Below are 22,519 nucleotides of genomic sequence, written 5' to 3' on the forward strand. Positions count from 1 at the left end.
CCAGAATTTATCATTGGTGGACTTTTTTTCAACTCAACTTTATTATTGCATGTACCATACGCACATTCCCCTAAAAGGGGTTTATATTTATTACCCCATTCTTTGATCAAATTTGCTGAAATTCTGTTTAATGTTGCACACTCATAACCTCTACTTTTAAAAAGGTCAATAATGTAAGAGACTTCTTCCAACATGTCATGGAAATTCGAAGTCATTCTTATAGCTCTAATAATCTGCCCTTTGAAAATATTGTTAAACATTTTCCTAGGGTGATTACTCGAAAATTCCAAATAATTGTTGGAAAATGTGTTTTTTCTGTACAATTTGGACTCAAAACAATTATTACCTTTGAACACGTACGTGTCCAAGTAAGCCAGACCATTGTAATCACAAGTTGAAGTGAATTTCAGATAGTCACTACTAGCATGAATGTATGCAAGAAAATCATCCAGTAATGTCTTGGTCTTGAAATACAACAAAATATACACATGGCTAAATACCTTGAACTCATATACCTGTTTGGTAAAAAATTGCAACTTATCAACAATTTAAAAATGGACAATGCATATTTTGTTAAATGTATTGACTCTAATGTAGTCCCGATGACTAGGTTTAAGGTTCCATGGGATTGGAGCACATGATGCAGTAATGTCAGATTTCAATATTCTGTTTGATTCTTTGGTATTCAATTTATGAAACATTTGATAAAATATAATGACAGTTATCTTAGTAATTATTTATGGAAGTGGAATATATTGTCCCAGGATACAGCGATGCATATTTTCTTACAATGGGAAAATTGTACCAAACAATTTCAGAATGTTGAAATGTATTCTAAGAAGGTACATAATAAACAAATCAACAAAGTTATTAAGAGATATTACTCAATATCAAAAGATGTAGCATACAAATGGAATAAGAATTTAAATAATAAAACTCCCAAAACATATAACCAAGTGTCAAATGGGAAATATGGTATAAATTTGGTCAATCATAACACCCATAGAAAAGGAGATTATTTTTGGGGAGAGAACACCTACAAATAAGAGGTCTAAGAGAAGGGAAAAACAATACCCCAGACACCAGCAATGAGTTTTGGATAAAACCAACCTGATAGTCATGTTAACAATGTTTTTGAAAGGAATGATGATATTGTTTATGACTGTAGTGGTTCTAGTCTCACAGTTCATGTTCAGGACATTCATTCAGATATTGACAACACTGAAATTTTGATTGATACATCTGTGAATGATGTAATAGATGAACAGGACATATTGAGGGTTGGTAATGTTTTTTCTTATCAAAATTTTAACATTTACAACTATACAGACATGGACATTAACAAAATTCATTTCAAATTGTTTTCTAAAGGTTTGAAGTTCATTCCCACTGCAAAACCTAAATTAGTGGATACGTTGATTGAATTTAAGAAGTACACACGGAAATTAAATTTAGCTATTTTATTTAAAGACGGTGTTGAGACACCGACTACACCTCAAAATACTATAGGACAGTGTAATTTATTAAAAAAGAAAAGTAAATTTATTCCGCCTACACATCCTACAGTGTCAGTTTTTGAAAGAGTAGTTACTAGACATATATATAAGTTATTTAATAAGATTTATGTTAGTAAATCGGATGTTAAGAATAGTTATCTATGACAGCAATGCATATTTAAATAAGATACATGATATTCTGTACAATACAGATAATTATCAGATAATTTCTTACAGTGAGATTCAGACTTCATATAGGCAGATAGACTATCACATCGAAGAATTTTTGATAGATCACAGAATCTCAGATGAAATATACAGATTTATTAAAGTGGAATATCCGTTGTTGGCTAGGATTTTTGGTATTCCAAAAACTCATAAGAGCACTATTGACCCTCCGTTTAGACCTATTATTTCGGGAAGTCACTCAAAGACTTTTTCTATGGGTGTTATGATTGACCAACAATTAAAGCATATTTATGGTCAAGGACTCTTGGGAGTTTTTAAGAAAATATCCCACAAACATTTGGAATTCAGATCTTTTGTTTGTCACTGTGGACGTTGTTGATTTGTTTAGTTGCATACCCAAAGCTTCAGGTTTAGAAGCATTTTTGAATAGTGTAAGAAAATATAGCGGCTTATCCTGGGACAACATATGTCTGATTATGGAATTAATGTCGTTGGTGCTAGAACACAATTATATTGAACACGAAGGAGAATATTTCAAACAAATAAGAGGGGTGGCTATGGGAGCATCATGTGCTCCCATATTTGCCAACCTAGTCATGTTAGACTGGGAAGAAAGGATCATTTTCCCTAGTGAATATAACAAATACATTAAATATTATTCAAGGTATTTGGACGATGTGTATATTTTGTGGGAAGGCACCAAGACATTACTGGATGATTTTCTTGCATACATTCATGCTAGTAGTGACTATTTGAAATTCACTTCAACTTGTGATTACAATGGTCTGGCTTACTTGGACACGTACGTGTTCAAAGGTAATAATTGTTTTGAGTCCAAATTGTACAGAAAAAACACATTTTCCAACAATTATTTGGAATTTTCGAGTAATCACCCTAGGAAAATGTTTAACAATATTTTCAAAGGGCAGATTATTAGAGCTATAAGAATGACTTCGAATTTCCATGACATGTTGGAAGAAGTCTCTTACATTATTGACCTTTTACATTAAACAGAATTTCAGCAAATTTGATCAAAGAATGGGGTAATAAATATAAACCCCTTTTAGGAATGTTGGTACATGCAATAATAAAGTTGAGTTGAAAAAAAGTCCACCAATGATAAATTCTGGAAGGGTATGTGTATTAGAGTATGGTCCACATGTAGCTAAAATAAAACACATTATTATTAACAATTGGAGTATTATTCAAGCAGACAACAGTATTACACACATATTGGGTAGTACACCAACTTTTGTTTATAAAATGGGGAACAACTTGAAGAAGTTGTTGGAGAGAAGAATTGATAATAAATATAGTGAAGGTGATCACACTAAAAGATGTGGTATGTGTCGTCAGTGTAAGAATATTATGGAAGAAGAAAAAATTAAATTGAGAAACGTTAACAATACTACTATTAGATGTAGATCAGGTAATTGTAATACTAAGGGGGTGGTTTGTTTAGCTAAATGTGAAAGATGCCCAAGTTTTTACATAGGAAAAACTGAGCAAAAGTTTAGTAAAAGAATATATTCTCACCTGTACAGTATAAAAACTAGAAATGAGAATAATGCACTGTATAGGCATGTTAGTAAAAATGACTTGACTCATTCTTTTAAATTTGGTATTATAGACTGTGTTGAGATAAATAATAGGGGTGGCAATTTTAAAGAACAACTGTTGTACAAGGAAACCTGGTGGCAATTGTATACAGATGCTGCACATGAACCAGGTTTAAATGATTCAATATCTATTAAATACATGTTGTGATATTTTATGTTATTTTAAAGTTAATAATGGAATAATTTTAGTAGTGTTAGGTATAATGTTATATTTACAATATAACTGATATGTAGTTTAGATATATTTGTAGTTATTTGCTGGCATTTTACGAATTAAGTATGGTATTAATTCACACAGTTCATTCAGAGTTGTGTGTCTTTAAAGAATTTCAATTTTTGGCGCCAAAAAGTGCATTTAAACTGTTTTTTCTAAAATGGTGATTAGTTCTGAAGAAGCTCAATTTGTATGAGTGAAAGCGCTAAACTGTTCTTGGATTGTGGATTAAACACGTTTTTTTATTCAAACAAACGTTTTTACTGTTGTGGATTGTGGAATAAGCATATTCAACACAACGCTCTCATTTCAGCTATTTACTGGAATTGTTTGCCTGCCAAGACCTGAGGGGTTTTCAGTGTGTTTTTTTTGTTTCTGGAGTTTATCGAATTTTAGACAGTGTATTGTTACACCTAGAAGTTTAGTTTGCTTGACTGGTTTGATTTTTGCTCCATTAGAGGAATAGATAGTGAGTGTGGTTGGGGCTTGGTTTTGTTGGGGTATAATATGAGTTGATGGTCAAATAGGTAGTTTTCAATTTCTTGGAGTCTTTTCTTGTAGTTCTTTAATTTAATTGAGGGGGGCAGAGCAAATGAGAGAGGCATTGTCAGCATATTCAATGATAGAAGCGAGTTGTGTGAAGGTACAGAAGTTGTTGGTAAATATGACAAAAAGAAGAGGGCCGAGGGTGGGGCTTTGGGGGACTCCCAACAGTGATAGGTAAAAGGGGGAAGAGAGTGTTATCCCATTTGGTGGCCTAATGTCAGAGAGATAGCTATGAAGCCAAGTTAGGGAAGTTTACTGAGTTTATGTAAGGCAAGCTTGTTGAGAAGTATTTGGTATGATACTCTGTTGAAAGCTTTGGACATATCAAGAAAGGCTGCTGAGATGAGTTGGCCTTTATTTTTGAGGAGATTTATAGTATTTGTGAAACTTATAAAAGCAGTAGTAGTACTATGCCTGGGTCAGAAACCATGTTGAGTATTAGATAAGAGGTTGTTCTTAAGGAAGCGGTCAAGGACTTGTTGATGTATGCATTTTTCTAAGATTTTTGGCTATTGGTGAGAGAATGGTGTTACGTCTATAGTTTGAAAGGTCAGTGGAGAGGCCACCTTTGTGTAAGGGTATGATATGAGATATTTTCCAGAGGAGAGGTACGTACTGCTTAGAGATAGAGCAGTTGATTAGACTAGATATAGGATAGGAGATGGTTGCAGTGGCAAGCTTTAGAAATTCGTTGGGCAGTTGTTCAGCTGCAAGTGTGCAGGGTTTTAATTTGCTTAGGATGTTTTTTATGTAACTAGTTTGGACTGGCTTAAGAGAGAATGAGTTAGGGGTACATTCAGTGGGGATGCATATAGATAAAGGTGGGCTTGCACTGCTGTTTATCAAGGAAGTTATAGGCTTAATAAAATGGGGATTGAATTGTGTAGCTATGCACTCTGTTGTACTACTGGTAGATGGAGCGGGGTAGTAGGTTTTCCTGGGTTTAGGAGGTAGTTAATGGCTTGCAAGAATTTTTGAGGGTTGTTTTGGTGTTTTTGTTGACGTGTTTGGAGGGTTTTTTTGTCTTTATTAATTTGCTTTTTACCTTGATTTCTTAGTTGTTTGTAGGAGGTTAGGTTAATTTTGCTTCTGGCATTATGGTAAAAGTCCAGGCTGTATCCCTTTATTTGAGTAGAAGTTTAGTTTCTTTAGTTAATCATGGTAGTTGCTTGGTTTTGATGTGAATTTTCCTAATGGGAGCTAATTTATTAAGTTATCTCAAGAAGTGCGTTAAAGTACTGTACAGCGAGGTCTAATTGTAGGAAATGTTAATGGTGGCCAATCATATTGCTGTAGCAGTTAATTAAATATAATGGGAGAGAAGTTTTTTTTTGTTGTGGATGTGTTTGAATAGGATGTTATTAGGTGTGTGCATTCGTTTCCTGAGAAGAAAAGTTGGAGAGTGGTCGCTAAGGGTATTTGGAAGGCAGGCATCTTTGTAACCTATGTTGGGTTTATTTGTTAGAATCCAGTCTAATATCGATTGCTTGTTAGAGTGTTTATCAATGCGAGTGGGGTAGTTAATGGTTTGACCGAAGTTGTATAAGTTAATAAAGTTGGTGGGATTTTTAGAGGAGCAGGTAAGCCAGTCAAGGTTAAAGTCTCCTAGTATTATTGTTTCTTAGGTAAAGTTGGTAGAAGCCCAGTACAGAATGTATTTTTGAGCAGTGTATGAGTAATGGAGTGTTATCATCTTAGAATAATTAATAGTCACCATTAGCAACATTTGAAGGTATGAAATTGGCAGGGCACAGTCCTAAGATAGTTGCTCATTCTTTGTCAGCAGTGGATAATAAAGGAGTGCTGTCATCCTGGGCTTATTAATAATGACACGTGAAGGTGTTATATGGGTAGGACATATTTTTTGACACTGTTACTAATGGGGATGCCTGGGTTGGTCTGTATCACATTGTTGAATCTCACATCTGCAAATGGCTCTTCATCAAACAACTAATCATCAAAGCCACTATCAGTGAACAAACGTTTCAGCAAAATGTTTCCTAGGGCAAATCGATGGTTGGCCATCATCTGGAATTTGCCATTTTTCCCACTGTTGTGCGATTTTGGAGTTGGTATATTTAATTGGGGGTGGGGTGTTGGAGTTACATTTTATGGTTTTGTTTACAGTCGCTAAGATGATCTACCATCGGTTTGCCCTAGGAAACATTTTGCTGAAACGTTTGTTCGCTGATTATAGACCCGTCTGGGTGTGAAATCTACAGTGACCATGTTCACACCACTGGATGGCTAGTTGAGGCCTTAGTTTGTCTCAAAAGCTGTGCATTATAGCTACATTATTTTAAAACTAGAGAAGCGCATTAACAGAAGAGGCCAGTGTACTCCTATAGAAGGCACAGCTGCCCACCTCCTAAGTGTTACAGTGATTAAGTTTGGCATGTATTCCTTCCTGCAGCAAACATGGGCACACATTCGCCATGTATATATTTGTTTCTCTGTGTATACATTTAATAAACTTTCCCCATCGCAGTACATTGCTGAACTTATCGGGGAGGCACAGTCTACGGCCCTCTGCAGGACTTTGTTTCTGGGCTCCCTTTTGCAGGGCTCCTTTCCCTTATTTATGCAGCTGAAGGACATGTAGGACCACTCTGCATATGTGCTATACACAACCAAGCACTATTAATTGTACCAACAGTACTGACTGCAGTTGTAGAATTGATAGTATACAGAGTTTCTGGTCTCTGTGTCATTCATTAACAGTAGTTTTTCACTAGCAACACCTGACACACACACACACACACACACACACACACACACACACACACACACACACACACACACACACACACGCACACACACACACACACACACACACACACAGACACACACACCTTTTGAATCAGACATTTTCCAGTCCAGTTCTTTGGGTTAATTGCTACCTATGTTGTTAATAGTACATATTATAGGTATCCTGTATAAATCATACAGGTATAATTTCTGAATGTAGCTGCCCATTCTTTGAATTCAGTCATTAAAAGCAGTTTCAGTGTTGAACTGTGACTACTTGGTGCAGGTGTATATACATGGATTTTTCTTCATTTAGCAGTTCAGAGTGATTTGCATTTTGGAAGAATTCATGTATTAGCTTGGCTTTTTACTTACAATTGTAAGACATTTGGTAGTCAATTTAATAATTTAAGAGTTGACAAAGTTAATTAGATAGTTAGGAATGGCTTTATTTGTTGTTGTACAGAAGTACTTTTGCTATGTGTATTTTACATGCACCCTGTGAAAATTATCTTGAGTGGTTCGAAAAGTGCTTGATATTTTTTATTGCTTGCTATTAAAAATGAAGTGGCTCTGCCTATTTCCTCCTTTTTTTTTAATCCTTTTATATTGTATGCTTTGTCCTGGAAGGGTTGAAATTTATAGACAAGCACATAGTAGCTCAACTCAAGCTGCTCAGATAAAGCAAGTTGCACTGTTCTGAATTAATGTGATTCATAGCCTTGCACTGAATCGCATTAGTAAGTAATTTGCATGACTTTGAATCACTCAGTTGAGCAGTTTAAGCAGCTCTTCTGATGATCACCCTCCTGTCATGTGCAGGTAAATAGACCAGGTGCCCACAGGGAATGTGTATTTCACCACTCCCCCCCCTTCCCACCCATTTAGACATCCTGCAGAGAAGTACTTATCCAAAAGGCTATCTAATAGGAGAGACTGAGTTGAGTAGACTAGAGCTGCTGTTGTAGTTCAAAGTTCTGTTCTGCTCAGCATCCATAGTTACAGTATAGACCAAAGGCATACAAGAAGACATGCATACTTGAGCTCTTATACAGTACTTGTGAGTGAGCTCACATGGACACACACAAGCACACACACAAGCACATACCCATCTAGTACCAGCGCAGTCTGCATGTATGATATCCACATCGTTGACAGCCAGAGGTTACTTAATTCATTGGGCATCTAACACACTGACTTAAACATAAATATGTCACAATAAGCACGTACAGTACACAATGCCCCAGAATCCACATGCACAGACACATGTGCACATAGATTCATATACACAATCACACTGCCCTGTTTACCTAAATCGGCAGTTTAAGCAGAGAGGAGTAGCTTAAAAGTGCTTATATTCCCCCATTGAAATATCTGTTTATTTATTGGCCGTTGGTAACTAAGTAGGTGGGCTGGTCCAAAGACCATTTTCAGCCATAGCCTGAATTATCGAAACAAATGCAAACAGTATGAATAATCAAGAAGTGTAGAGTACATAACAACCGATTTAAAATCAAATGTTTTTAATGGGTCTTAGAACAAATGCATGTTTGTTGCAGATCATTATTCTTGTTGCATAGTCTTTTATGTACAGAGAAACATTGCAGAGATAAGAGTTAACATTAAAACCAAATTTGTTTACAATATTTACATTATATATTTAGTCTGTTTTGAATTTCAGCATTTCAGGAAATGAGTAAGATAATATGCAGGGAATGACTGTCATGCTGGAATCTGCATACTGCTAAAATTTAACATTTCATGGTGACTGTCTTGCTGGAGGTAGTATGCTGTTTGATAGAAAATGGTGAGATTAACCATTGCCCCCAAAACATTTGCAGAGGGTTTCCTTGAGCAGGTGTTTAGAGAAGGCCTTTTTGAACCCATTGAGAAATTCCAAACCCTTACTTCAGGTGAGAGTCGTTTTCATAATACTAGATAAAGTTGGGAGGAGGCACGTTCCACAGTAGCTGTTTTATATTTAGGTCTGCTTTATGTGATTGCTTTATCCTGGGTACATTTTAGGGAGTAAACATGACATTGAATGGGTAGTTTCCATCTCAGTTATATGCAGTAGCCACCGCTTAGTGTTTTGTAAATAAGAGCACCTAGGAGATAAGTTGACCTTTCAGTGACTGGAAGCCATTTTAGACATTGTAGGAGGTTACAACGGTGAGAGCTGCTATCTGAAAGGAGAACAAATCTGCAAATTTTATTTCGTGTTTTTTTTTTTTTTAAAGCATTTGGGGATTTTGTGCTGAGTAAAAGGTCAACAGAGGAAAACCATATTCCATTTTAGGGGAACATTTTTGGATTGTGACTAGTGGACTGAAAGGGAGGGTAAATGAGGGATTCTAGCTACAGCAGAGTTTAAACTGAAATACTACTGTTAGTCATTTTGTTTCTATGATTTGAAAGAGTTAGAGAAAGATTAAGGTTAAGTCTTGGGTATTTGTGTTCAGCAATGAGGGAATGATGATGTAGTTATCTCTGATGCTAATAAAAGGTAGAGGAGAGGAGGGAGGTTTTGAGGAGTTGCAAATAGCATACGATTAGTTTTTTTGCAGGTAATTAGAAAGTGATTACAAACAGCCCGGTTTCACAGTTTGAGAAAGACTTGGGGTTTTGTCATAGAATGATGCCATGCCATCTGACTACAGTATAACATCAAAGGATGGGAGGCCATCTGTAAGATCATTAATAAATAATGAAAACAGACTGGGACCCTGAATTGAACGTTGTGGCATTCCGGTGTTTAGGGTGACAATCAATGATAGGAAGTTGTTAGTGTGGACTTGGAATGTTCTGTTATCAAGGAAACTTCAGAAATGCTTAATAGTGTATGGCCAAATTTTTTCAGTTTCATAACAACATTGTGGCTAACCTTTTCATGTACCCTGGTCATGTTTACAAGTACTCTCCATCACTAAGGTTACATAAAATGGAGTCCGTTGTAGTGAATAAAGCAGTGTTGTTTGCCTGATTGCAAGTCATAGCTATATTATGCCTCATTATTTGCTTGTAGGGGATTTTTTTTAAAATACTTTTGCAATTGGGCAGAAAGTGCAGATAAATCTAAAGTCTTTGATAGTTTTGTGAGATTATATTTTAGATGGGAATTACGATGGAGCTTTTTAAGGCTGATGGCAGTATTCCTGCTTTAAGGGTGAGATAATTTATGTAGGTTATGGGTTTGGCAACATTAGCTGCTGCTTTTATTAAGAAGGTATGATGTAATAGATGCAAAGAAACCATTGAGTGCATACATTTACTGCATTTTGTAAAGTGCTCTGCATGGGTCTTGCATTGTAATGGATGTTAAAGAATTTCTGTATTTCACAGAAATCCTTGCAAAGCAGTGCACCAGAATGCTCAGGGACCTAGTTACCATAGACTCACCCAGAAACTACTGCATTTATATGCAGCTATAAAAACCTTCACTGCTGAGTAAGGTAAGCCTACACTACTGAGCCCTAAGGTAGTTAAGAATCACTATCCTCTTGCGTACCATGTAAGGCTACTTATCCAGCTTTGTAGTATACATGCTTTGGATAAATTCCACCTATTGTCTCCCCCCTCAGTTTTTAAGCAATTTGTCAAATTATAGCCCAATGAGTTGCTTTTTTTCCTTCTGCTTAGTCTTTCATGATTTGCTGAATATTCTTCTGTGACTTTTGTATTGTTTATTTGAAATAATTGTTTTCACTTTTGTTTTCTTTCCAGGGGCAGTAATCTTACAGATGTAAGTAGTACTTGTTTTCTTTGGTTGTATTGCATGCTGTGCAAAGTTCTACTTCTTTTTAAACATAGTAACATTTATTTGTAATAAAAAAAAAAAAACAATTGCACCGAAGAGCCCTAATTTCTTCATTTAATGTCTACTGCTTTATATGTATTTGAAAACAAGAAGAATATTCAAAGCTATCAGTGTTTTAGGAGAGCTAGAATTATTTCCTTTGCCAAACTTCGAGTTTATGCAGTTTGAACAGAATATGTGCAGACTGGCCATCATTGATCTGTATCTATCTAGAATAAAAGACAGTGTCTGAACATCTGAAGGCTTGAATCAGCCACTGAGAAACTTAGAGCAGTAGTACATATGCCTTCACTTAAGGGTAGGGAAGTTTCCACGTGACTTTTTAGAATGGTATAAATGAAATGAAGATAATTTTGAACAAGTCAAATGTAGGTTTGCCATAAAGGAAGTTATTAAAAGATACAAAATGCTACTGGATTACACCACAGAAGTATACCTCTTAACTGTCCAGATTTTTGCCTAATATTTTTGGTCTGAATCTCATAAAATTGTGGTTTTATGGCAAATCACTGGCAAATCATTGAGGACTGAAGTGAGTTTCAAACTCCATATCCTTCATAAAATTCATGCTAGTAGAAAACCTGTTATTGTACCAACTTTCTGTTTGTAGGCACAATATTTAAAAAGCGACCTGTTTTGGTCCTTTGTCCAGATTTTTTTGTTCTAAGAGAGTAGAGGTATGCACAAAAAAGTTTTGAAATGTTTTGTTACTGATTGAGGTTTCTACAGTATAGTTTTTTGACATGAACAAGTCATTCACATTGCAAATGTATTCCATTTATAAAATACTTTCTTGCAAAATCTTGCTTCCAGCTGCTTTTCAAAATGCTACAGAAAATATATGGTCGGACGGAAGAGGATCATGGCATAGGGTATGGATGTGAAAGTTCCCTGAGTGCATATACATGAAAGCTGTGTTGGTGGAAATGGATCATGAACTACTGGCACATATATATGAGACGTTCTTGTGGAAAACACAGTGAAGATGACAGAGGTTTATTGCGACTGACTGGCTAATTTCAATGAGGTTTTTGATAAAGAGGATTAATTGGTTTCAGTAGTGTACTTGGAATGATCTGGACTGGAGATCAGATTGCTTTAATCCGTGGAAATAAGAGGTTGATCTGAAATGAAATCTGCAGTGAGGAGAGAAAAATTGCAGTCATAATTTTATTTAAAGGAGAAGGTTATATGGAATGTCAGCTGCTTAAAGCAAGTGCTAAAAATATGCTTGAACATCTAAGGAAGGGAGTCTTAGCAAGAGTTTGAGTTGATCTTAGAAAAACATATAGGACGAGCTTGTGACTTGTTACACTGCCTGGAAATGTCAGTATGAATGGATAAAGAGATCTGAGACAGTGCAGTGTACAGTGAATATCATAACAGTAATCCAAGAGAAGAAATTATTCCTTATTCATTTCCTGGAAGACCATGGTGTAAACCTGGAAAAACATTGATTGTTGTTAACAGACACTAGCAGTAACTGTATGAATAAAGCATTTAAGGCTGTGCTCTGAAAACACTGGGTTTCTGCTATGGTAGCGTTAAATAACTGTCCACAGTATATGTATACTTAATTCAAGAGATGTGACAACAATGGGATTTTCAGTATATGGCCTCAAGTCTGAATAATGCACAGTCCAGTAGTCAAGCTCAGAAAAAAAGGTTTATATTTCTATTATTTGTCTTTCACAGACTTAAACTGCCAGACCCACATACTTTCTTATCGGCACTCTCTGGTAGGATGAAAATGCAGGCTAAGGGAGAGGGGATACAAACTAAGAACTTGAAGTAGGAGCTGCTTGAACTTGTAATTTGTCATCTTTGGTTACAGTACATTGCAAGGAATGTGGATATGATGCTCTGGATGCATCATACAGGACAGCAGCCACACGGTCTGTTGTTTGGAGACATACCTGGTTGAGGACCTAATTCTTTTAGGCCATTTTAATGACTGACTCCTTAATGGACTGTAGACAAGGATCTCATCTTTGCCCCCCCCCGGCAAAACACGTTTTGAAGAGACTGGAGGAAAAGGGCAGGAATCTGCAACATGAAACATCTTTTTCAGGCACAAGTTCCTAAATTCAGCAGGAGCTACGTGATTAATTCTTGACAATTCCACCTTTTAACAACACAAAACTAGTTTGGCAAAGTGGAAATTCATGAGAGAATGTCAAGAAAGACCCCAGGAGAAACCTATAGGTTCCTCAGTATTGTGACTTCCATAGGGATCAGTGGATAATCAGCCAGGCTCCCTCTTCTTTCTCCTCCCCTAAGCTCACCCTGTTGTCTCTTACTGCCACTCTTCCCTCCAAGATAATATGAGGGTGCTTAGCCTTCTTGTAACAAAAAAAAAAAAAATATGGAAACTGTCACTTATGGCCAGAGAGTCATAAATATTCTTCATCAGGGCTACATTTTATGTTTGAAAACATTCCAAAATTCTCATTTAATGCCTCCGATCGCCCTTTTTCTGTATATTTTGGGAACCTTCTCCAAAGTGAAGATTGCAGCAGTGAATACTAAGATGAACATAATGTAGTTGTATTAGGAACTTATCATAAATGTAGATGTTTGAGCTGATTCGGTGTTGCAGTCCAGCTTCTCTCCCGCCACCTCCCTTCCTTTCTTTCTTGACCTTTAGTTCTTGCATCAGGAGTTGGGTTACCACCATAGTCCGTTATCTGTGTCTTCTGTCTCACTTCTCTACAAAGCCCTCCTTTTAACTGTGGGTGCTATCTATAGAGAGAGATTGGGGAATCTCTGGATTGGACGTGCGCCATAGAGGTCTGTTATAATCTGGTCCACATGGGCTTTGATACTGGGGTGTTCTACATTGCTTTAGGCAGGGCATGAATGAGGACAGCATTGGCCGATGGCCCATGCAACTATTACCAGTGTCTTTGTGAATGCTCTTGGGGGAAAGATACAGCTCGGAAGGCGGAGGCTCTCAATAAAAATCTGCTCAAGCAACAGAGACCTCCAAAGCAGAAACGCAAGCAACCTCCACCCCCCCCAACACTCATCACATAGTCCCTCAAAACCTACCCCACCAAAACACACACATAGCAACACAAAACACACACCTACATTTGCTGGGGCTCTCAGTAAAAATCTGCTCAAGCAACAGAGACCTCCAAAGCAGAAATGCAAGCAACCCCCCCCCAACACAACCCAAATGACATATAGCCCACAAGCTCAGTGCGCCACTCAACCACAGCCCATAAGGTATAACAACGTTCCCATATATATATATATATATATATATATATATATATATATATATATATATATATATATATATATATATTAGTCAGGCACACTGATGTTCCACACACCAGGCTAAACAGGGAGAAAGTTACTGTCAGCTGCCTGTCGGGTGCCAGGATCTGCCACATAATGCACGCCACTCAGGTCACTCCACAACAAGTACAAATATGGCTCTGTCATTGTCCATGTTGGTGTGAATGACCTGAGATGTACCTCCCTGGACTACATGAAATGAGACATGGAGGAGCTCTCTGATCTTGTAGCCCAGGCAGGTATGACCCTAGCCCTGAGTAGCATCCTACCATCACCCAGAATGATACCACAGTACAAGGACAAAATTATTGACTTCAACAATTGGCTAAGCTTCTGGTGTCATTCTAAGGGGATCCAGTATCTGTCTGCCTGGGATGCCATGATCGACGGACCACGATGCTTTGCCAGAGATGGCCTGCACCTGTCACCCTTGGAATTCTGGATACTGGCTAAGGCTCTTGTCACCCTTATAGTGCCTTTTTTAGGCAAGGTTCAAATGACAAATTCACCACCATAACAGGTACAAGCAAGCAAAATCTGAGGGTAATGCTACTCAGTGCTAGAAGTCTTAACCTCAAAATGCATTCACTTGAGGCACGGCTTAAAATGGAGAACATCGACATCTGTGCAGTAACAGAGACCTGGTTCAAGGCTCCAGAGTGCACCCCTGCATTACCAGGCTGTAATTCATACCACACCTTTCGGCCACCTAACCTGGACTGAAACACTACAGGTGGATGCGTGTCCATATTCATTAAGGATATCCACACCTCCAGGCTAGTTGCTCAGCATAATGCATCCGAGATTATCCAAGTGCAAATAACTCTGGACAAGACTGCAATCCAAATTGTAACTTGCTACAGATTCCCCACCGTGCCCCAGAATTCCCATTCCTCATTTCTTGATATACTGGAAAATATTGGGGTACAACCCAACACCCTGATAATGGGCGATTTCAACTACCCCGCCATTAACTGGAAAAACTACTCATGTACCAACTTTTTTGCTCAACGTTTTCTGGAATTCATAAATTCCAATGCCTTGGATCAACTTATCCATACCCCCACCAGAGGCAGCAATAACCTAGACCTGGTCATTACCAACATGGGCAATCTATGTTCCACACCAGAGGTCAATTCCTTGTTGGTCAGATCCGACCACAAGCTAATCACCCTAGACATCCACATCCTGACCCCAACCCCATTAGGCAAACCATTGTAAAGAATTTCTCCAAAGCCAACTTCACGCTTCTTAAGACAGAAGTGGCAAACTTCACGACACCCATGCAGATGGACAATAGAGGTACGACTGCTGAATCCTACACAAATGCACTTTATAAGCACTTATGCGAGTGCATGGATCATGTTATCCCTAACAGAACCAAGGTGCTATCCTCCATCTGGTGGTCCCCTGCCATAAACAAACTCTACAACAGAAGAAAGAAACTATTGCAAAAAAGAGTGGAATCCCATGATTGGTGGAACTCCCTGGTCAGCCGCAGTAAGAAGCTGAGATCCCTCATAAAATCCTTCAAAGCTAGTTACAAAAACAAAATCACCACTGATTCTATAGACAACCACAAAGCATTCTATAGCTATGTCAAGAATCTTAATGGCAACACTCAGATCTTCTCTGAGTTACAGAACAATGGCACTAAATATACAGAATCAACTGATATTGCCAACATCCTGGCATATAGGTTCAGTGCTAACTTTACCCCCCTGTCACCCCCTAAAAGGTTCAGTGCTAACTTTACCCCTCTCTCACCACCTAAAGGGCCCATCTCTATACCGGAAGAATGCAAAGTTCCTGTAATCACGGCTGCGCAAGTAAAAAAAGCACACTCTCCAAAGCCAAGAACACAGCATCCATGGGACCTGACAACATCCCAGGCTGCGTTCTACACGAACTATAGAATAAACTGGCACCCCACCTAAGCACCATGTTCAGTCATAGCCTCACCTCAGGCTTTGTGCCCACTGAGTGGCACACAGCGACGGTTATCCCACTCCACAAAGGGGGAGCCACCACGGACCACGAGAACTACTGCCCCATTAGCCTAATGAGCCTGGTCTGCAAGGCCATGGAACGTATCATCATGGAACTTATAAACAAAGACATTGGTAATCTCCAAACTATGGACCCCACCCATTTCGGGTTTGTAAAAGGCAGATCATGTCTCCTAAACCTGATAGACTTCTTTGAAGCAGTCCCTAAAGCCGTAGATGAGAGTAAGATGGTTCACACAGCCTATCTAGAGCTCGCCAAGGCTTTTGACACCATCCTCCACTCTGGAAATATAGATAAATTCACTAAACTAGGTATAAATCCCTATGTCACAAGATGGGTTGCCAAATGGCTCACTGACAGAACCCACACTGTGAAAGTAGCAGACTCCAAATCCAACATCAGACCAGTGACAAGTGGAATACCACAGGGTTCAGTCCTGGGTCCTCTCTTGTTTGGTATCTACTTTTCTGAAGTACAGGCTAATACAGAAGGTCTTTGGCTAAAGACATTCGCAGATGAATGCAAACTAGGAGCCATAATCAAAACATCTAACAATGTGGACATTCTACAAAAGGGCCTCACTGAGACAGATGCCTGTTGTCAAAGCCATGGCCTCAAGCTCAATGCCAAAAAGTGCATTGTCATCCCTTTTGGTAAAAACTCTGTACCTATGACTACCACATAGGCAGTAGTATACTTAACACTGAAAGTGTGATAAGAGACCTTTGGACACAGATGGACAGTAGTCTCTCCTTTGATAATCACCTCACCACAGTAGTCAGTCTGTGTGGCACACCTCATCACAAAAGATTTCTCATCCAGGAAAAAAGAGGTCATTGTTCCCCTCTACTCGTCACTCATTAGACCCATTATAGAGTACAATGCCCCCTTTGGTATGTAGATCAGAAGACATATGCAACAACTGGAAAGGCCGCAGAAATGCCTCACAAAGAGGATTACCAGCCTCAAACAGATGCCCTATGCAGATAGTCTCATCTAAAAAAAACTCCAGGTTTACTCCGTCGCATCTCGCCTACTCAGAGGCGATCTCTGCCTAACATACACAGCTATGTCAAACCCAGAGCTGTTGGACATGCTTCACTTAAAGAAATTTCAGTCCCTCCGAGCTATACGCTCTACGGACCTAAACCTTGTCACCACAATAAACAGAACATGCTGGAGGGATAGATTCCTGTCCCAGAGACTTCCCTTACTCTGGAAAAAACTACCTGTCTATATCAATCAAAGCTCCTCATTAGCACTCTTCAAGAAAAATCTTGATGATTGCATGGGCAATAGGAAATTCACCCCGGGGATCACCTCTGTGGCTCTGCTCGACAGGGGCACAGGAAAATAATTTTCTTGGGTGGCGAAAGCCAGGGTACCTTTTTGGCTAGGCTTATATATGTATGAACCTATGTAACAGTGAACCTGCTCAAACATCTACATTTATCAGCTGTACTATGTTTTAATCAATGTTTTCATCAAATGTTCAGTGCCAGAGATGCCATATTATTGAACTGTATGTTTAGTAATCTGCATTTATTTGTATGTTTCTTGTTTGTACCTCACTTGTAACATTTTTTTCGATATGTTGTTTAGCTGATATCATGGAGTTAGTGTTTTTTTTTTTTTTTTACCACAGTTTGCCCTGAAATAGGCTTTGCCCAGTAATACTTTTCTTGACTAACAAAAATGTACAAATAATCTGCTGAAAAACATCTGTCATAATCAAGTTATTTTGTGTGGCTAAGTATCTTTGTGTTGTAGTTCAAATAATCTGTGTCTTTTGAAGGGGTTTTCTTTCAAAATGTTAACTACTTATTACATACTGCTAGTATTAATTTGTTTAGTGAATTAAATATTTCATGTAATTTTTTTGTATTATATTTAGTGGCAGTAGAACTTGCTTTGTCCGGCTTTCAGAGTATGCAAAATCAAAGGAATGCATTTGTAATTACGTTTATATATATTTTTAAAACTGTAAATATAGCTATATTGTAATACGTACATGAAACCTCCAAGTAAATTCTTGGTAAATGCTTAATCCAGAAGGTCTAAGTACCAGATTTTTTGGGAAGGATCACAAACTTATATAATTGATGTATGGATGTCATGGAAACAATCGGTGCAGTGGCTAATGGATTTCTGTTATGTTTGGTCTAAATAGGAATATAGTTGTTGAGATGCTCTCTTTTGTTCTCTTTTTGTAAAAGTTTTGTGAATGAAACCAAATCTCTCTCCAAGTAGTAGCTATGATTTCAATTTGAGCTTCCAATCAGGAACTTTAGATGCTTAGTAGATAGTAATTTATACTTCCCTTTGGTACACTTTTGTCTTACTTATGGACACCTCTGAATTGCTTCACAGTTGTACATCTGCCATAACTGGCTGTTTTCCCTATGACCATTAGCTTGTTCTATGGCCAGTCTGGTAAAATATGGTTAGGACCACATTCATAAGGGTACTGGTTAATGAATACCATAACTTGGTCTTTTTCATTTTCTGGTTCCTTTCTCACAACTCAAGCGACATCTGCTACCTGCTGGCTGTTAGTGCACAGGAGTTTAAATATAAGCTGTAACAAGCCGCTATCTGTAGTACAGGGTTTGAGTCAGTCAGTCTCCATTTGCCTGTGAGACTTTGAGCAGGTCACTTAACAAGACAGGGCTCTGAGACATAATGGAAATTGGGGTATGCTTCTTGGTGGTCTCCTGGCTTGCATACCTAGTAATTACATATGAGCCTGTGAACTAGTCCAGTATTCTTTGACATAGAAACTGCATTGTTGTATGTATTTAGTGTTGCTCATTCCTTATTATACTTCTGTTATAATTCTTTCTTATTTTCCAGGTGTCAATATTTAAGGAAATGCCCAGTCTTGAAGTTCTTAATTTAAGGTGAGCCATGCCTGTGTTTGTTAATATGAATATTTAGTGTGCAGAGGGTACTGCAGCATTTCAGCAGATGTGAGAACAGGAAAGATGGTAGCCTCAAAAAATAGGAGACATGCACTGGGAATGGAAAATGTAGTGATCACTTTGTCAGGAGTGTTAACTACAAGTAGGTACAGCAACTGTAATAACCTTATTAACCTTATGTGTCATGTGGTTCTTAACTGCCGAAACCATTTAATAGTTGTTCATTTTGTGATTACAGCAACTGGAAATGGAGCAGCACGTTGACTAACATAGGCCAGAAATGATAATCTACCTTGCAAAAGTCCTAGGCATTAACTAAACCCAAGTAAATTTAGTTATTACTGGAAGTTTTTTTTTTTGTGGTTGTAAGGTAGCTGGATATCATTTACTTAATTTACATATTTTGCATAATGGATTGTTTTTATACTTGTGTACATTTTTTTTTTACTTAAAGATGTTCATCATACGGATCACTGCTGCAGTAGCCTAAGCTGTATGTATAGGATATAACAGCTGTCCAGCTTCAGGGCACCTTCCACACACCCAAACCATTAGACAGCCTGAGCTGAATAGTCTAAAAGTCAGGTTTGGGCAGTAAGCCCTTCTGGGCATTCCTGCTGCCGAAGAGAGTGCTCCTGTGTGGGCTTCTGAGAATCGCTGGTGGGCTTGTGCTGTTTCATTGCTGGGCAAATAAATTCCCTTTGGGGGAAAACCTTCCACATATAATTTTAATTGTTTGTTATTACTTTCCTGGTTAGGAAAGTTATTTTTGGATTAGGAGATTGTGTTTTAACAGACTGTCATGACACTTAACTGCACTTTTAAATGGGAGCGCATTTTTTTTCTGTCAGTTTAAAAGTTAACTTTCATAATCCACTTTTTTGGTGGAGAGACTGTGTATGTTGATCATATTGATGACTGCTGCAGTAGGTTTAGCTGTGTGGATTATATCCTGCCAAGGATGTGACATCTGGTCAGCTTCCACAGCTTCAGAGCACCTTCCCTGCTACCAAGCTATAAGGCAACTCAAACTGAACTGACCAAAAGAAAAGCTTGGGTTCCAAGCCCTTCAGAACTTTACTGACATGAGAGTACAACCTTCTACAGCTTTTGAGGATTGACTATTGGCTTCGTGCTGTTCCTTTGCCAGGCAAATAAGTTTCCTTTGGGAGAAAAAACTTCCATTTTCTAAATATTGTGTGTGTTTTATCACTTTATTCAAAGCTAGGAGTTTTCTGTTTTAAAAGTCTGTCACAAGACTGTATCATAGTTTTAAATGAAAGCGCTGTTGTTTTCCTGTCAGTTTAAATGTTTTGTAAAGTAACTGAAAACCATTTTTTCTGTGGAGGAATTATCTTTATTTTACTTTTTTGGATGGGCAAGGGGTTTTTAAAGTATTTTTTACATTGTTTTTCTGTGAAAAAGTGTCTTTTTACCGGCATTTGCTGCTCCTCTTCCCAGGGAAAGAGGCTCCATTTTTGGCTTGACCATCAAACAAACTACTTGCCCCATGATCAGCTCTTCTTCTAGCCACAAAAAGAAAAAGTTAAGCAAACAGTATTTTCCAATACAGCCAGCTAGCAATTTGCCTCAGTTGCAGGTTGGTGACTGTGTTGTGGCTATTTGTTGTACCTCAGGCCACTCATCTTTTACCCTGTATCTCTCTGGTGTAGCACCTACAGCCACTGTGGATCTGGGATTATCTACTTCCTCTACGGCTGTGGGAGAGCCACTGTTGTCAGTCCTGGGAGAGGTGTCAGAATGCTGTGCCCATTCCTGAGGAAGTTGCTGTTACTAACACTGCTGGCCTCGTTTTTCCTGTCAAGAAGAAACTGAAAATTAAGCATGTGTCTGCTGCTCCTCAGATTTGCTTAGACAGGAGTAGTTTACTAGGTAAGGGTTTAATTCAAGTTATTGATCCTTCTTGTAAAGTAGTAGCTGGTAAAAGAAAGAGGGACATCTCTTTTCATGAAAAGATTCAAGATTCTGAATTTGAACAGGAAGGTAAAGGGAATGTTATAGGTTTTTCTCCTCAGATTCATGATTCAAATTAATAAGAGTGCTCAGTTTCTGAGTCTCCCAGTGGAGATTTCTCTTTTTATGAAACTATTGCTAGAATGTCCCAGTGCATACAGTGAGAGAATACTGAGGTTTCTTAGTCCTTAAAAAATACTACGAGTTGTTACAGAAGGAATTTCCAGAACCTCCACTCATTCCTCCTTTTCTATCTGGTTTAGAGGATGTGTGTGCTACAATCTGCAATTTTTATAATAGTCAACCAGCTGCCTCTAAAAAGGCAGATAGTTTTTATACACTATTTATATTTATACACTATTCCCAAACCTGACCCAGAAGCTATATATTTAGCTGATTCTGCTGCTGCTAATCACTTGGTTAATTCCAATCCTACAAGTATTGACAAGTATGGGGAAAAGTCTGTACTTCTGCAGATTTGATTTTCAGAATTTAGAATTGCCGGGCTCATATGTTTAAGTTTGTTCTGAATAATTGTGAAAGTATGAGGAATGTTTTATTTATTTATTTGCAATTTGTTAATCGGGAAAGTCCACTGGCCTGAAAAGCTCCTTAGTTCAATAAGAGCAATCAAAATTATATACATTGGTAATATTTTGGCAGTATTGGTAGTTTATCTGCAGTTTCTTCTTGTGAGGAAAAATGTAACTGTAACTTTAAATTATTTTCTTCTGTTGCACAGGCCACTACTCGCTGCATACAGTGTGTGTATGACTGTCTTCTAAACAGGCTAAAACATGAACTAGCATCACCACTAAGTACCCTTTTCAGTCGTAGCCTAACCACAGGCTTTCTTCATACGGAATGGAGAACAGCAACAGTTATTCCCCTCCACAAGGTGGCCGTGCAATAGACCCGAGGAATTACAGACCCATAAGCCTGACCACCCTCATCTGAAAGGTCATGGAACATATCATTATGGACCTCATAAATAAAGACATGGGTGACCCTGGATCCTACCCAATTCAGCTTTGTGAAGGGCAGATCCTGCTTGTTAAATCTGTTGGATTTCTTTGAAAATGTGACCAAGGCCATTGACAAGGGCAAATGTGTGCACACAGCATACCTTGACCTAGCAAAGGCTTTTGACACAATCCCACATTCAGGCATTACCGCTAAACTTGGCAAACTGAATGTAAACCCCTTTGTTGTAAGATGGGTTGGCAACTGGCTCACAAACCAGACACACACTATCAAAGTGGATGACTACACATCAACCAGCAGACCTGTTATCAGTGGTGTGCCACAGGGGTCGGTGCTGGGCCACCTACTGTTTGGCATATACTTCTCAGAAGTTCATGTCAAAACTAAGGGGCTGTGGCTGACCAAGTTTGCAGATGACTGCAAGCTAGATGCAATCATTGAATCCCCAAATGATGTCAGTATACTCCAGAAGGGTCTCATGCAGACCAGTGACTAGTGTATTAGTCATGGTCTCAAACTTATTGCAAAGAAATGCATGATCATTCCCTTCCACGCAAACAGTGCCCCCCTCACACTATCAAAGCAACAACAATGCCCTAGTCACCAATGAAGTTGTAAGGGACTTTGGATCACAAGCTGACTACGACCTTCACTTCGACCACCATGTGTCTGCTGTAGTAAGAAAAGCTTTATAT

At 38.3% G+C, this 22,519-nt stretch overlaps 1 protein-coding gene across 3 annotated transcripts in view; it reads left to right on the forward strand.

Moving 5' to 3' along the window:
* CFAP410 (cilia and flagella associated protein 410) overlaps positions 1 to 22,519 on the forward strand; it is a 482,231-nt gene that overhangs the window by 113,839 nt on the left and 345,873 nt on the right. For all 3 annotated transcript variants that reach the window (XM_044060591.1, XM_044060590.1, XM_044060592.1), the window contains exons 2-3: positions 10,536 to 10,554; positions 18,799 to 18,845. In XM_044060591.1, coding sequence (XP_043916526.1) covers positions 10,536 to 10,554; positions 18,799 to 18,845 — 66 coding nt within the window. The remainder of the gene's footprint in view (positions 1 to 10,535; positions 10,555 to 18,798; positions 18,846 to 22,519) is intronic.

This window comes from Protopterus annectens, chromosome 2.part0, assembly GCF_019279795.1.
Source record: "Protopterus annectens isolate FY-2018-M chromosome 2.part0, PAN1.0, whole genome shotgun sequence".
NCBI lineage: Eukaryota > Metazoa > Chordata > Ceratodontiformes > Protopteridae > Protopterus > Protopterus annectens.